The sequence below is a fragment of the Achroia grisella genome, unplaced genomic scaffold (assembly GCF_030625045.1).
Source record: "Achroia grisella isolate CSIRO2021 unplaced genomic scaffold, CSIRO_AGI_Agris_v1 utg2167, whole genome shotgun sequence".
NCBI lineage: Eukaryota > Metazoa > Arthropoda > Insecta > Lepidoptera > Pyralidae > Achroia > Achroia grisella.
In genome coordinates this window covers 80,697-95,772 of record NW_026712716.1, presented here as the reverse complement: position 1 = coordinate 95,772, position 15,076 = coordinate 80,697, and the positions used below count along the sequence as shown (strand labels likewise).

Below are 15,076 nucleotides of genomic sequence, written 5' to 3'. Positions count from 1 at the left end.
CTACGCAACGGATTTTGAAGCGGTTTTTTAATAGATAGAGTGATTCAAGGGGAAGGTTTATATGTATAATACATATACACCCGGGCGAAGCCGAGGTGCGTAGCTAGTTAACAGTAAATCTTAAGATATTTCTCGATTATAATAATAATAATCTCAAGAATTATCCTGTGAATTATCACAAAGCGCTATCTCTAGACCCAAGTCTACCTAAAGTTTGTGTTATGGGTACGACAACTGACACAAATACATACATATTACATATAGAAAACACTCAGATACACCCGATACAAACAATCATACTCATGAATACAAATGACGGAGGAAGCGAACCGGTGACCATCGGAAGTAACGCGGTGTGCTAAACCACTAAACCACCGAGGTCGTCAATATAAATCCGATATTATTAAAGATATATTGTCCGTCCGTATGTATTATATTTTATGCATGTGTACTTTATTCTGAAAATTCTCAATGCATTGCATTACAAACGGAAAATGTAAACAATCAATACGGTATCATGAGATCAACCAACCCATAGATTCAAAGAAAATTGGTTTGTTTATCGCTGTTCTTAGTAAAATAGAAAATAATCAATTGCTACTTCCTAGTACATATTACTTCTTAGTGCACATTACGTAAATCAAATTTTATATTCAAAAATCACTTTTTCATGTAGGACATTTTAACTGCTTATGAACGTCAAATCAATTTTATTTTGTACTTTAATTTTTTCACTACACTCCTGAACAACTACTGAAGGCTGCAGCGGCTGAAAGCCAACTACCGGCTGACGTATACGACTTTAGTCTGAGGGCACCTCGGCTCAGGCCGTCGTAATATCGATCCCCGTTTGAATTACGGGGATCAATCAGAAGGGGTTCAGATACCAACATTCCGTTTGACTATATAAAAGCACAAAAAAATCTTAATAGCGCGTTTTACATTACATAGTAACGCCATCTAGCGGCGTAAGTGGAATGTCCAAAACATTTTTATTTACTATATTATAAACGCCCAGTTAAGTATATAGATCCAATTGAGAAGAACTGGCAAGAAACTCAATTGAATTACTTATTTTTTAAAAGCCAGTTTATTTACAATGTATATTTATATAGGTGTCTATGTCTAACATTAAATGAAAATCCCGTGCATGAACAACTATTGCCATGCACGCTCGTAATTTAAGTAATCGTTTAGTGAATAGGCTTTGTCAACTTTGATAAAATAAACGCTTATGTCCAATAGTAATAATTAAAGATTATAAATCCAACACAAGCATTTTTGAATGGTCATATTTTTTGAAATTTTGTGAAGGCAAATGTTAGGAATACACATCAAAACCACTGAACCGTGAGGAAGGTCATGGGCTACTTATTTTACGAAAAACGACGGAAACGCAGACTAAGTCGCAGGCAACAGCTAGTAACATATAAAACATAGCAATATTCCTCCAGCAAACAATAATTTAACCTTATACTCTTATTTTCTACTGCGTAGTTATAGTTTATTCTGTCTAAAGTGAATTCGTGAATTTCGTGATATCCCGGAACGGTTTGTCTGCAAAAGTTTGCAACAAAGTTCAGTAGTTTGACAGTTGAATAAAGCAAACGACGCACAACGTCACATCGCACAGAGCGCCCACACACACAGACACACACACACATACACACGATACTAGGACAGTGGCAGAACATTTAACGCAACCTTTGACTTTTGTATTATGTGTCCAGTGGTGAAAATGAAAAATGAACTCGGCCGTCCGATCCACAATCAATTCACCGCAAATAATATAAACGGAAAATAAATTATTCACAATACGTTTAGTTTTTCAAAACATTGAATTTAAAATCGAAATTGGAGTCGTTTTGTATCAACATTTAAAAATGTAAAGTAATTTGATCAAAGATGAGATGGCCAAAACTCCACCGACAAGAGCGTGGCCCTTCATTACATAGTATAAAACAAAGTCGCTGTCGCTGTCTGTCCGTCCCTATGTATGCTTAAATCTTTAAAACTACGCAGCGGATTTTGAAGCGGTTTTTTTTAATAGATAGAGTGCTTCAAGAGGAAGGTTTATATGTATAATACATGTACATCCGGGCGAAACCGAGACGAATAGCTAGTTTCTAACAAACAAATATATATAATACAAAAAGATCACAAATTATAGATTATTTGAACGTGTTGAGTATGACTGTGTATATATGGAGAATGGAAACAAAGGAGCAAACGAGACAAAGTCGCAGGACGCAACCAGCGCTGATATATCGGCGCCATTAACATGTCCTGTTATAATGAATTTGTCACTCCGCAGTTAATTTGGACCAGACAGACGCACACGCTGACCTATGATCATATTTTACGGCGCAGCACCGGACGGAGGCTGCGAGAGTGGCGAAAGTACGGGTACAGTAATTGGTGGGTGTTGCGGACAATTGATAATTTATGGCGGCGATAAAATTCAATACGCTTTGTATAGAAAGTGAAGCGATTGCGTAAGAAAAATTCAAAAAGGGACAACTTTCATTCGTTTGAATTTATGTGATACGTCTCCCTCGTTAGTCGGCACTATATATATATATATATATATATATATTTATTAAAGCAAAGCCTATTACTAACTAAACGATTACTTGAATGACGAGCGTGCATGACAATAGTTGTTCATGCACGGGATTTTCATTTAATGTTAGACATAGACACCTATATAAATATACATTGTAAATAAACTGGCTTTTAAAAAATAAGTAATTCAATTGAGTTTCTTGTCAGTTCTTCTCAATTATAGTGGATCTATATACCGAACAGGGCGGTAGGGAAAAAAATGAAACACTTGATGTTCATAAGCGGCTAAAATGTCCTACATGAATAAATGATTTTTGAATTTGAATTTGAATTTATTAGCAAACAAAACAGATTACAATCAATATAATAACATAATTATAAGCGTGTAGTTCGGTACAAAACTGGATTGTAATCCAACACTATACTATATATGCCTAAAAGATAAATTATATAGACGCATGCAATATACGCTAGATAAGGTTATATAATAAAAAGTAAACTAAATAGAAAATAATATATAACTATGTAATGCTATGAATGTTCACAGAATTTTATTTATATTAAAAAAAAATTGGTACAGCTATACATATAAATAAAAATGGAGTGTCTGTTTGTAATATTGAAATAACCGTTTTTTACTACATGCATATATAAATACGGTACATACACCAAAATAACATTTTTTAAAATTTTTATCTGTCTGTCTGTTTGTTCCGGCTAATCTCTGAAATGGCTGGATCGAATATGACGGGACTTTTTCTGGCAGGTAGCTGAAGTACTTATTACATAGTAACTTAGGTTAATTTTATTTAAAAAAAATAAAGTTAAGTTCCACGCGGACGAAGTCACGGGTTCAGCTAGTATTAAATATAATTTGTTTACGGTGGAAATTTAATTGTCTCTGGAATTGGACCAGCGTTGAATGGAAAATATCTATATTTTTATTTGAGACAAGAATTTCATATATATAATGATAGATAGTGAGGATCAGAGAAGGATGTACTAACAGTTTCTACAATACATATATAACCTGACAGTACATAAAATAGCATCATACATTTCAATTGATATATTAATTATAGCAACACAGATTAACTAATGAATTTATATTATTTCATTTAACTTTTTTTAACTACTCTAATGCTGTTGGCCGCAGCTGGCCTTTGCAGCTTCACCGGACGATAAGGGGCGAGTGCAGATGGCACTCCAAACCAAAGGAAGGACTTATGGAGCGGCTGAAGACCAACTCCCGCCTGACGGATATGACTTTAGCCTGAGGGCACCACTGGGGTTCGAACCTCGGCTCAGGCCGTCGTAATTTTGATCTTCGTTCGAATTGTACGGGGGATCGATCGGAGGGGTATGTATGTATGGGAGGTGTGGTGTACGTACCTTGACTAGTATCTGTAACGCGTCCACGTACGACTTCTCTGTCTCGTACAGTTCCACCACCACGTGGGTCCTCGTGTCCTGCAAACAAACAACATTTTAGTTACTACACCCCAATACTTACAAACTTGCTTTCTCTTATAGCCTACGAAAATATATTCAACTTCAGATAGTTGTAACTTAAAAAAAATTCAGTTGAGTTTATTGCCAGTGTTTCTCATTTGAAATTCTACATAATGAACTGGACCGTAGGGAAAAAATATTAGTACAACATATAAATGACTTTTTATTTCATTGGTTTAATTTGAAAGTTGTTTTTAAACAGAAGTACATTGACTATGTCCGGTCTCGATGGTCTAGTGGTTTTGCACACAGTCTTACTACCGATGGTCGCGGATTCGCGTTTACGTTAAATTTATTTTGATAAATCTTATTCAGAAATTAATATTTAGTCAAAACGGCAACGAATTTGCTAAAAAATGTTACCATTATAGGTAAAACACTGCCTAATTGGTAAATATAGCATTATTTGAGGCATGAGAATAATAGTTGTCCGTAGTTTTACACAATCATAAAATAATTGCCACCGTGCAGGTAAATGAGAAGCGGGCTGAAGCATGTCACATCCGTTACATGTGAGAGGGCATCCGATTGCGATCGGTACGATATTAACGAGGTATCGATCGTTGCCGAGGTCAGGCACACCGACACACCGACACGCCGACACACCGACACGCCGACACACCGATACACCGACATTCCGACACACCGACGCGACGCGCCGCTGTCGGCAGTCCACGGTAACAACATCCGCTGAAAATCCAATCTGCCTAGGTAGGCACTGACACGAACGAAATCGACAATTTCACTGTGTTTATGAAATGATCTAATAAAAGAAGTGATTCCCTCTCCTTTGCTACATATTTTCCCAATATCTTCACGAGAACTAAACATTGTTGTATGTTGTATTTATTTCTGTGATACAAATCGTACGCATTTTGGTTTTAGACGATTCTTTCCGCAATCGGTTTTTTGTATTAATTTAGTTTCTTATTTTGCATCTCCCAAGAGTTAACGAGAAAAAGCTGACGCGCGAAAGTTTTCAGTTATAGTTCATATTTGGTGGCACGACCTTTTGCGATGTAACTTCTTCAATCTACCTATTACAATATATAACAAAAAATACAATAAATTGTAAATTATATTGATAATAGGAACAATTTTCACGGTTCGAATCTGAACCTCGGCTCAGGCCGTCGTAATTTAACGGGAGAGAGATCGGAAAGGCCTCGAATCAACCACGATGTAATCAATATTCTCAATGTCTGAAATCAGAATCTTGACATTATTTTTTATAATAGCTTTAAATGTATAATATGGACCTACTGCCCAGAACAACTGCCTCGGTGTACTAGCGGTTTAGCTCACCGCCTTACTTTCCGCGGGTTCGATTCGCACTCGCACAGCACAAACATTTGTATTCATGAGTATGATTGTTTGTATCAGTCTGGGTGTTTTCTATATATAAAAATTGTACAATTTGGCGAGCTTAATGCCATATGGCATTCTCTACCAGCTAACCAATAAGAACAGAAGAACAGAAAGCGGTTGATTGGTAGTGGTGGGAAAGAACTAACCTATAATTTTACCTAACATAGGTAAATAGGTCTATATAATATGTATGTATTTACGAAAAAATATATTTCTACGTACTTGTATCAGTTGTCTAGTACCCATAACACAAGCTTTAGCTAGCTTAACTTGGGTCTAGATGGGGCTGTGTGAATTGTCCTGAGATTATTATTATATAAGGACCTATTTTATGAACTTTCTGCTATTAATTTGTTCCCGTCCGTGATGTTCATTCCTCTAAATATTACGTTACAAGGTCTGTAGAGCTCGTATATTTTTTATACGGTCTCTCGCTGAATCTGAATACTGTTAAAAAAAAGCTACAGAATACTGGTAAAAGAAAACTTTTAATATAAATGTCACAAGAATAGAAAGACCTTCAAACGACACGCCACCGCCGCCATCTCTGTTTACTTGTAGTGATTTTTAAGTGGTATATGATCACGACTCTACTCCCAGTAGGGGACATTCGGAATTTTTTTCTTGTGGATGAAAATCGAATGGTGCACCCGCCTGCGCTAATGGTTTACGCTGGCACCAGTGGAGGATGATAAGATGAACATGAGGTCAGGTCTGTTAGTCCATCGTGACAAATTCACTAGGATTTTATCGACGGTTTACAGGAGAAACCGCGTGGAGGTCGACCTAACATGGTACATTGCTAGCAATGAGAGTTACTGGTTCCAATTACTAACCATCACCTTCCCTCTAGATCTAGACCTTCGGTATTAAATTTATGTATGGCTATGCATTGCCCTATGGGATTATTGGCCCAGTATTCCCAGACTGTTTAGTGAGTGTTGCCATTGTGATGAGCATAGCAATTTATATTTTAACATTTCACGGAGCATATTGGTATTCAATGTGGAATGTGGAGTGAACCTGCTATCGTCAACGATATATTCTCTATATAGGTCATGAGTTTCATAACGTCAAACATAAAACTCATCATAACCAAATTGTAAACGAAAATTCGTTAAAAACTATAAAATTCTATGTCACTAACTGTTACAGTTTCACCCGTGTGAAGGTTATATGTGTTATTCTGATGTATAAGCTATATTACTGAGAAGTCTCATCAAAATCCGTTCAGTAGATTTTGCGTTATCCTTTCATCCATATTGACAAACTTTCATTTCCTAATGTAATATAATATTTTTAGTAAGAATTTAGTAAGAAAAAATTTTTTTTTGTGTATATACAGCTAGTATATACACAAAAAATAATTTTATGTTACTTTATTAAAATGGATACCAACTTCATTTGATCTTAACAACGCTGGCTTTTTTAATTCCCCTCATTCAATGGAGGAAAGAGTGTCCGTGAACATTAACAAAACATATACATTTACTAGCTGTGCCTGCGATTTTACCCGCATGAAATTTATAGCCTATATATTATTCTGATGTATAAACTATATTACGCTAAAGTTTCATCAAAATCCGTTCAGTAGTTTTTGCGTGAAAGAGTAACAAACATCCAATACTCACAAACTTTTGCGTTTATAAAATTAATAACATTTCAATTTACACCATACACTTTTCAAATGTAAATTACATTTCATTACTGTTTAATTGTGTTTTAAATTAAATATGTATCTCGAATAAAAAGATGAATCTCTTCAATATATAAAATTACCTACTTACATTAATAACGGTAAGAATATAACGGACTAAATATTTGGATTATCTTCAAAGAGGCAGAGGAATTCCTTTATTCTGAAGTCCATCTCCAAACTGTAGTTTGTACGGAGAAGAGAAAAATTTGGGGGAACTTTTTCAATTTTAAATATTCTGTTAGACGTCGGAACGGCGCGTGGGTTTAGATGAATGAAATCTCATTATAATTGTACAGAATCGGATGCAAAGAAAATGAAATTAATAAAGTGAATTAAAAGGAGGAGTCCCGAGACAGGGTCTGATACTGTCCACTCTCGTTATTGAAAGGTTAAAGGTTTCTATTTCAATATATCAAAATAAGTATTGTTTGCGATCGTAAATAGCCATATAATTACATTTAATAATAATAATAATAATAATCTCAGGACAATTCACACAGCGCCATCTAGTCCTAAGTTACGCTAGGTAAAGCTTGTGTTATGGGTACTACATAACCGATACAAGGATTATACATAGAAAACACCTAAACCGATACAAACAATCATACTCATGAATACAAATATGTGTGCCGTGCAATTAAACGAACCCGCGACCATCGGACGTAAAGCGGGATGCTAGACCGCTAGACCATCGAGGTCGTCATAATACAAAAATAAAATTATAAAATTCAAATTTGGAACGTCACGCATGGAACATCGATGTTGTTTTATTTAACTTTATATACATTTCTTCACTTCTTCTCGAACATTCCGTGGCGTCACTATTAAATTCATTCTAATCATTTTTAATATCATTAATACAACAAATTAAACATTGCAATATCCAGCAAACAAGTATTTCAACAAAAGTATCATCTCTAATTTATTTTGACAACAAATAACGACCGTGTTGCTGATAATATAATTTTGTAGAAGTGACAACAATATATATTTTAATAATTTTTGTATTTATGTAGCAACGAAGGTTTTTTGTTTTTTTTTTTAATAGCCTCTGTTCCGGAACATCTCAAACAATGTGTTGTTTGGCAAGCGAGCGTAATTTCTCCTAAGAAATATTATAACATAGTGTTTTGAAGTGTCCTGCCATGTATCCTCGTTGGATGCCATTTCATGTTTATGAGCAGCAGAAGAAGTAAGAGAATCGGAGAAAAAACAAGGTAGACACCCAACTATCGAACCTCCGTTTAATTTGTACGTTCCCACAGTAGATCCATTAGGTACAAGTAAAAAATGAAATCCCCTGTGTAAATTATTTTGAATTCTTTACAAAACTACATTATTATGACAATAGTTGCAATAACTAACATTAAGAGGAAATAGATGGCGTTAGTTGTCTCTAAAAAAGAAATATTTTGATAACAAAATATCACAATATCAGATCATTTATTGATATAATCTTTAGTTGATTATTTCAGTTGTAAGTTCCTTGTAATGACTTTAATTATAATTATTGTTATGATTAGTTATCTCTCATGACATAATGTTAATTATAAACTCTTTATTGCACTAATAGAATTAATACATAAGAATTATACAGAAAATATATGTGGAAGTACAAAAGGCTGTCTTATCACAAGAAGCAATCTCTTACAGACAACCTTTAGGTAGAGGAAATACAACAAAAGTGGTGGCGCATGAAGAGAATGGAAGAATATATATATAAAGGTAATAATAGAGTAAGGATAATAATACCAATAAATATCAGAAAATAACACACATTACATATACTATATATAAAATATATACATACATAGATATATAAATAGATCTATATTTATGTTTAAACTTGATAATGTCCATCGATTAGATTAATCACGATAAATATGTGGATGCACGAACATCGTACAATTATTACTACATTTATCACATTCAAAAGTACGTGTGCACGCTAAATGCAACTGTCATTAGCTAGCTGTGAGCGGCGGCTACGTCTGCGTTTAGTATATCTTTAAACGCAGCCACTCTATACTTACATTATATAGAAATAGAAATAGAAATAATCTTTATTTAAATAAACTTAATGTAAGCATTTTTGAATAGTCACATTTTATGTATTCTACCACCCATACTTCCGAACTGACGATAGATTTGACATATCATAAGAGTCTGCGATAGACCTACATGAATGAAGATATCTTGAATTTGAATTTAAAAAACTATACTAATAATAAAAGTAAAAAAAGTAATTTATATGTCTTTAAAATTAATATTAAAGCCATGGGATTGTCTTATCCACCTATACATATATACGGAAACATAAAAACTACTGCACGGTACCAGCCAGTAATAAGGCCGCAGAATGACACAACACCAAAGTTATTATGAAAATGATGTGATAACCGCCATCTTGTGTGTACAGGCAGCTTCATATTTATATCCTTTTGTTTTTGTAAATTGGCAAATTTTTAAACCGCAGATTTGTACATTAACACCAGTTATTTGGTTAATAACACAAGTTATTAACCAAACTTCGCTCAATCAAAACTGTTTGTTTCTTTATGAAATCATCATCATCTCAGCCCGGAAGTCGTCCACTGAACAAAGGCCTACCCCAAAGATCTCAACTACGATCGGGCCTGCGCTGCTCGCATCCAATGCCTTCCAGCGATCTTGACCAGATCGTCGGTCCACCTCGCTGGAGGCCTTCCCACGCGCGTCTTCCGGTCCGCGGTCGCCACTCGAGGACTTTATTGCCCCAACGGCCATCTGTCCTACGAGCTATGTGCCCAGCCCATTGCCACTTCAATGTCGCAATTCTTTAAAAATTGTAAAAACTCAACCGCACTCTGTAGGTATGCATATATATATATATTTGTGATACTGCAATAAATAAATTAATAAAAAATAAATAAATAAAATAAATATCTGGTTGTAAGTAAATACACATTAGTGCCTCAAGTTATTAAGTACTCCATGTACACGTTTATTTATATATTTGTGCATTGTTTTCATAAATAAACAAGAAATCTATCTAAAAATAAGTCTCTTAATAACAACATATAAATATGAAGTGGACTGTATCAGACAGTAGTGATGAGACATTGCCATTTCTCATCTCACGAGCGCACCTTTACTACGCATTGTGTGATGTAAACAAGACCATGAAATGTATTGGATGACAGTCATACAACAAATATATACAGGCAGTTCTAAAACCCAACCAAAGCGGGCTTCAGTGATTTGTAAATTTACAATTTTCCTAATCAGAGTACGCGTCAAGCTCACAATTAAAATATATCTACAAGTATACTGCTAGTAAATAAATACAATCAAAATAAAATCTTGCTACCATTGCTTCCAATACCAATAAAAGCTTACATAACAATAACAAACTGATTTTACCTAAATGTCGTTTGGCTAAAGTTAGTAATTCGTTTTATGGCAATTGCGTAAGGTTTTACAATAAAATACCAGAGTCTGTTATAAATCTGCCAGAAAAAAGATTTAAATGTCAAATAAAACAGTTCCTTTGCAAAAAAGCTTACTATAAAATTGAAGAATTCGTTAACGATAATAATGTTTTTATAGATAAACTTTAAATCCATAGCACTGACAATATTATCTGATTACACTAACAATGAGTGCGTAGCGATTTCTATGTTGATTATCGCATGCCTCTTACTTATTATACTGTAATTATTTATATAAAAAAACATCTATTAAAAAGAGCAACACACAAGTTTCCTGCTTATTCTTCTTGTGATGAATCTGCATTCCGAATGAGTGGTAGAATCAAAATATGACTATTCAAAAGTGCTTGTAATGAGTTTATTTGAATAAAGATTATTTCTATTTCTATTTCTATTGCTTTAACCTAAATAATAATAATAATAATAATCTTTATTTGTCTCAAACAAAAACTAATACAATTGTTGCCCATACAATAATATAATTTAAACGTAATGAAGGAGACAAAACGGTCTGTAACTCAGTGAGGGCAGTGAGTCCACCCTCTCTGCTATTCTGTTATAGCCTTTATCAGTAAAATACAATATGAGATCGACGACAACGATAGCACATTAAGTTAAGTTCTAAACTACCACTAACAAAGTAAATCAATATTAAACATTTTATTTTATACATTTTTTGCTTCTTAACTTACTTTAACAAATTTGACGTTCCTAAGCGGCTGAAATGTCCTACATGAATAAATGATTGTTGACTTTGAATTTGAAAACACTTGCTCTACTTAGGTTGGGACTACATGGCGCTGGATGGCGGTGGATTGTCCAGTGTTACTATTATATCTCAATCTCGATATACAATATATGAAGTAAACATATCTATACATATAAATAAAATTGAAGTGTCTGTTTGTAACATTGAAATAACCGTTTTTTACTACATGCATATGAATATAAATACGGTAAATACATCAAAATAATTTATTTTACAATTTTGTCTATCTGTCTGTTTGTTCAGGCTAATCTTGGATGGACCGATTTTGACGGGACTTTTATTGTCAGGTAGCGGATGTAATAAGGAGTAACTTAGGCTACTTTTATTTTAGAAAAATAAAATAAAATTCCACGCGGACGAAGTCGCAGGGACAGCTAGTACAATATATATGTGTGTATATATAGTTTACAATATTTACAATAATATTAAAGACTTATAGGAGGGATTAAAAACAGGAAAAGTAAGTACTTGAAGTTCCGTTATATGGGCTTTTAATGGGCCGGGGTCGCGCGACGTCATTTGCCCCATGAATATGAAGTGGAACACTCTACTGACTACTGGGTGCGCTTTGAGTTTAGGGACAAAGTTAAATATCAAACGAGGTAAAAACCCAAAGTAAATCTACATTATAAAGTTTACGGAAACTTCTGTCTGTTTGTACATTTGTTTTGATTTAAATGTATACAAATAAATAAAATTAAAGTGTCTGTTTATTTTTGCAAATTAACAACTTTTTACTAAATGCATACGAAAGTATAGATAGGTGATTACATCAAAAAAATAATTTTACCCATTTTTAGCCTGTGTGTCTGTTTGTTATTTATAAACAAATACTAAAAAGGCTGTCCAGATTTTGACTAGACTTTAACTCGCAGATAGCGAATGTGTCCGGAGTAACTTAGGCTACTTTGTTCTAGAAATATTATTTAGTTAATTAAAAAAAACGCTCTACGACGACAAAGACCAGGTAATATAGTTGCAGCTAGTATATGTATATATATATATATATACATTGGAATGATAAGCATCGCAACAGACATCTTAGTACTGTAAAGTGTTTTTGACGACCTATGTGGTCTAGCGGTCTAGTACTATCTACCTGTATAAAGAAATTAAAAATGAACGGATTCCAAAATGACCCGCCAATTTCTGGAACGATTTTGGCGGGGCTAGAAATAAATACTTTGACGACCTCGGTGGTCTAGCGGTCTAGTACACTGCTTTACGTCCGATGGTCGCGAGTTCAATTCCTCGCACTGTACAAACATTCATGAGTATAATTGTTTGTATCGGCTTGGGTGTTTTCTATGTATAATATTTGTGTATTTATGAAAAAAAATTATCTATGTATTTGTATCTGTTATCTAGTACCCATAACACAAGTTTTAGCTAGCTTAACTTGGGACTAGAAGGCGCTGTGTGAATTGGCCTGAGATTATAGATTATAAGTGTCATTTCTGAAGATTGAGGTGTAATGTACATATACATAATGAACTACCTGCCGAGGTTTTCTCAAGAGACTACAGCATGAGGTTTTTCAAGAAGGGTATATTAAGGTTTCTTAATGGTCGGCAACGCGCAAGTGATACCCCTGGTGTTTCAGGCGTTCATAGGCTACGGTAACCGTTTACCATCAGATGGGCCGTATGCTTGTTTGCCACCTACGTGGTATAAAAAAAAACATACATACATATATTTTGTAATTTCACTAGATTATTATGTGGCCCGTCCCACCGGGAATCAGTATTTATTACTTTCAAATGTCGCTCGTTGTGTCTTCGTATCGAGATGGAACTCATTTTCTTTTATAGTTGTGACAAGTGAATGTTAACGAAGTGAAACCAACAGAGAGTAACTGTATATACAAGTGAATACCACGGTAATTAATTAATTGATAATTTCTATAATAGTTATATGATAGAAATTATCAATAAAAATTAATTAGAAGGTCTTGGTAGTCCATCGGTTTAGCACACTGCATTACCTCCGATAGTCACAGGTTCGAGTTCTAGCAGGGTATAAACATTTGTATTCAGGAGTATATTAAAGGTATCATACTAGATAGACATTTTCGCAGGTTTAGTAGCGCGGCAGGTCGCCTACGCGAAACTCTACTGGTTTCTAAATAGGTTGAAATGATAATTTTTAATGAACTAGCCCAAAATTCACATTTGTACTGTTATTCTATCATTTCATTACTTATTATTATTGAATATATTACGTCAAAAAATTCAAAAAATCTTTATTCATGTAGGTCTATTACACTCTTATGATATGATAAATCTACCGTCAGTTCGGAATGATTTCGAGATGAGAAGAACTGACAAGAAACTCAGCTCGTATTCAAATAAATGTTGTACATGTTTACAATAATACAGATTCATTTAAATTCAAATTTGGGAGAATAGAGTGACCACCAGCATTTGCTATTGCAAAAGCAAATAGTCTAATCAGTGTTCGTAACCCGAACAGACCAGTCCCCACAAGCAGCACCCGTTCATGAGTATAACGGATGTTTGTTTGTATTGGTTTGGATGTTTTATAATATTAGAAAGTACAAGTCTATATCGCGAAACAAATAATAAATCCACAAAATTCTTGGAATATCTTTTTTTTCGGTCTACTCCAAAACTGTTGGCCGCAGCTGCACTTTACAGCATCACTGGACGATAGGGGGCGAGTGTAGATGGCACTCCAAACCCGCGGATGGACTTATGGAGACTGAAGGCAAACTCCCGCCTAACAGATACGATTTTAGTCTGAGGGCATCGCTAGGGGTTCGAACCTCGGTTCAGGCCGTCGTAATTTCGATCCCCGTATAAATTGGACAGGGTATCGATCGGAGGGGCAAAAATATCTTTGTAACATGAATTCATCTACTAACAATACAATTCGTTATATTGCTCGTGGTCAGCAGTCAGCCTGCTACTTCCTCTACTCTAAATGCACAAACAATACAACACATCACTGTACACATTTGTATAAACACGAGTCTCACCTTTATATTTCTAAGAACAGTCAGACTTAGCATGACCACCAAGGTCAAAACATAAAATATATTTTTTCTGTTAATATCATACATACTTTATGTACATACAGAATACCCAGAATAATAACGTAGTCACAAATATAAATGTTTGTATTGCGCAGAAAGAACCCGCGACCTTCGCTAATATGACAATACGCGACACCTCTAAACCTAGACTACAAAATGTATGCTACTAATAACAGAAAAGATCTACATTATGAGTTATATGTATGTACTAAACTTTAATCATTACATAGTATTAAACAAAGTCGCTGTCGCTGTCTGTCTGTCCCATGTATGCTTAAATCTTTAAAACTACGCAACGGATTTTGTAGCTTCAAGAGAAAAATTTATATGTATAATACATGTACACGCGTGTGATGCCGGGGTGGGTAACTAGTTAAATTATAAATATCAATCCATAACCTTTTTAAGTATATTACTTACTAGCTACTCGCCCTGACTTCGTCCGGGTGTACATGTATAATACATATAAATCTTCCTCTTGAATCACTCTATCTATTAAAGAAAACCGCTTTATAATCCTTTACGTAGTTTTAAATATTTAAGCATACATAGGGACGGACAGACAGCGACAGCGACTTTGTTTTATACTATGTAATGATTATACATGAATAATAAATAATATACTTAAATATTACATG

The 15,076-nt window shown here is 34.4% G+C and overlaps 1 protein-coding gene across 1 annotated transcript in view; it reads right to left on the bottom strand.

Moving 5' to 3' along the window:
• Window positions 1-15,076, bottom strand: part of LOC131842379 (rho guanine nucleotide exchange factor 17-like) — a 92,823-nt gene that overhangs the window by 13,944 nt on the left and 63,803 nt on the right. The window contains exon 4 of the mRNA XM_059190922.1: window positions 3,958-4,035. Coding sequence (XP_059046905.1) covers window positions 3,958-4,035 — 78 coding nt within the window. The remainder of the gene's footprint in view (window positions 1-3,957; window positions 4,036-15,076) is intronic.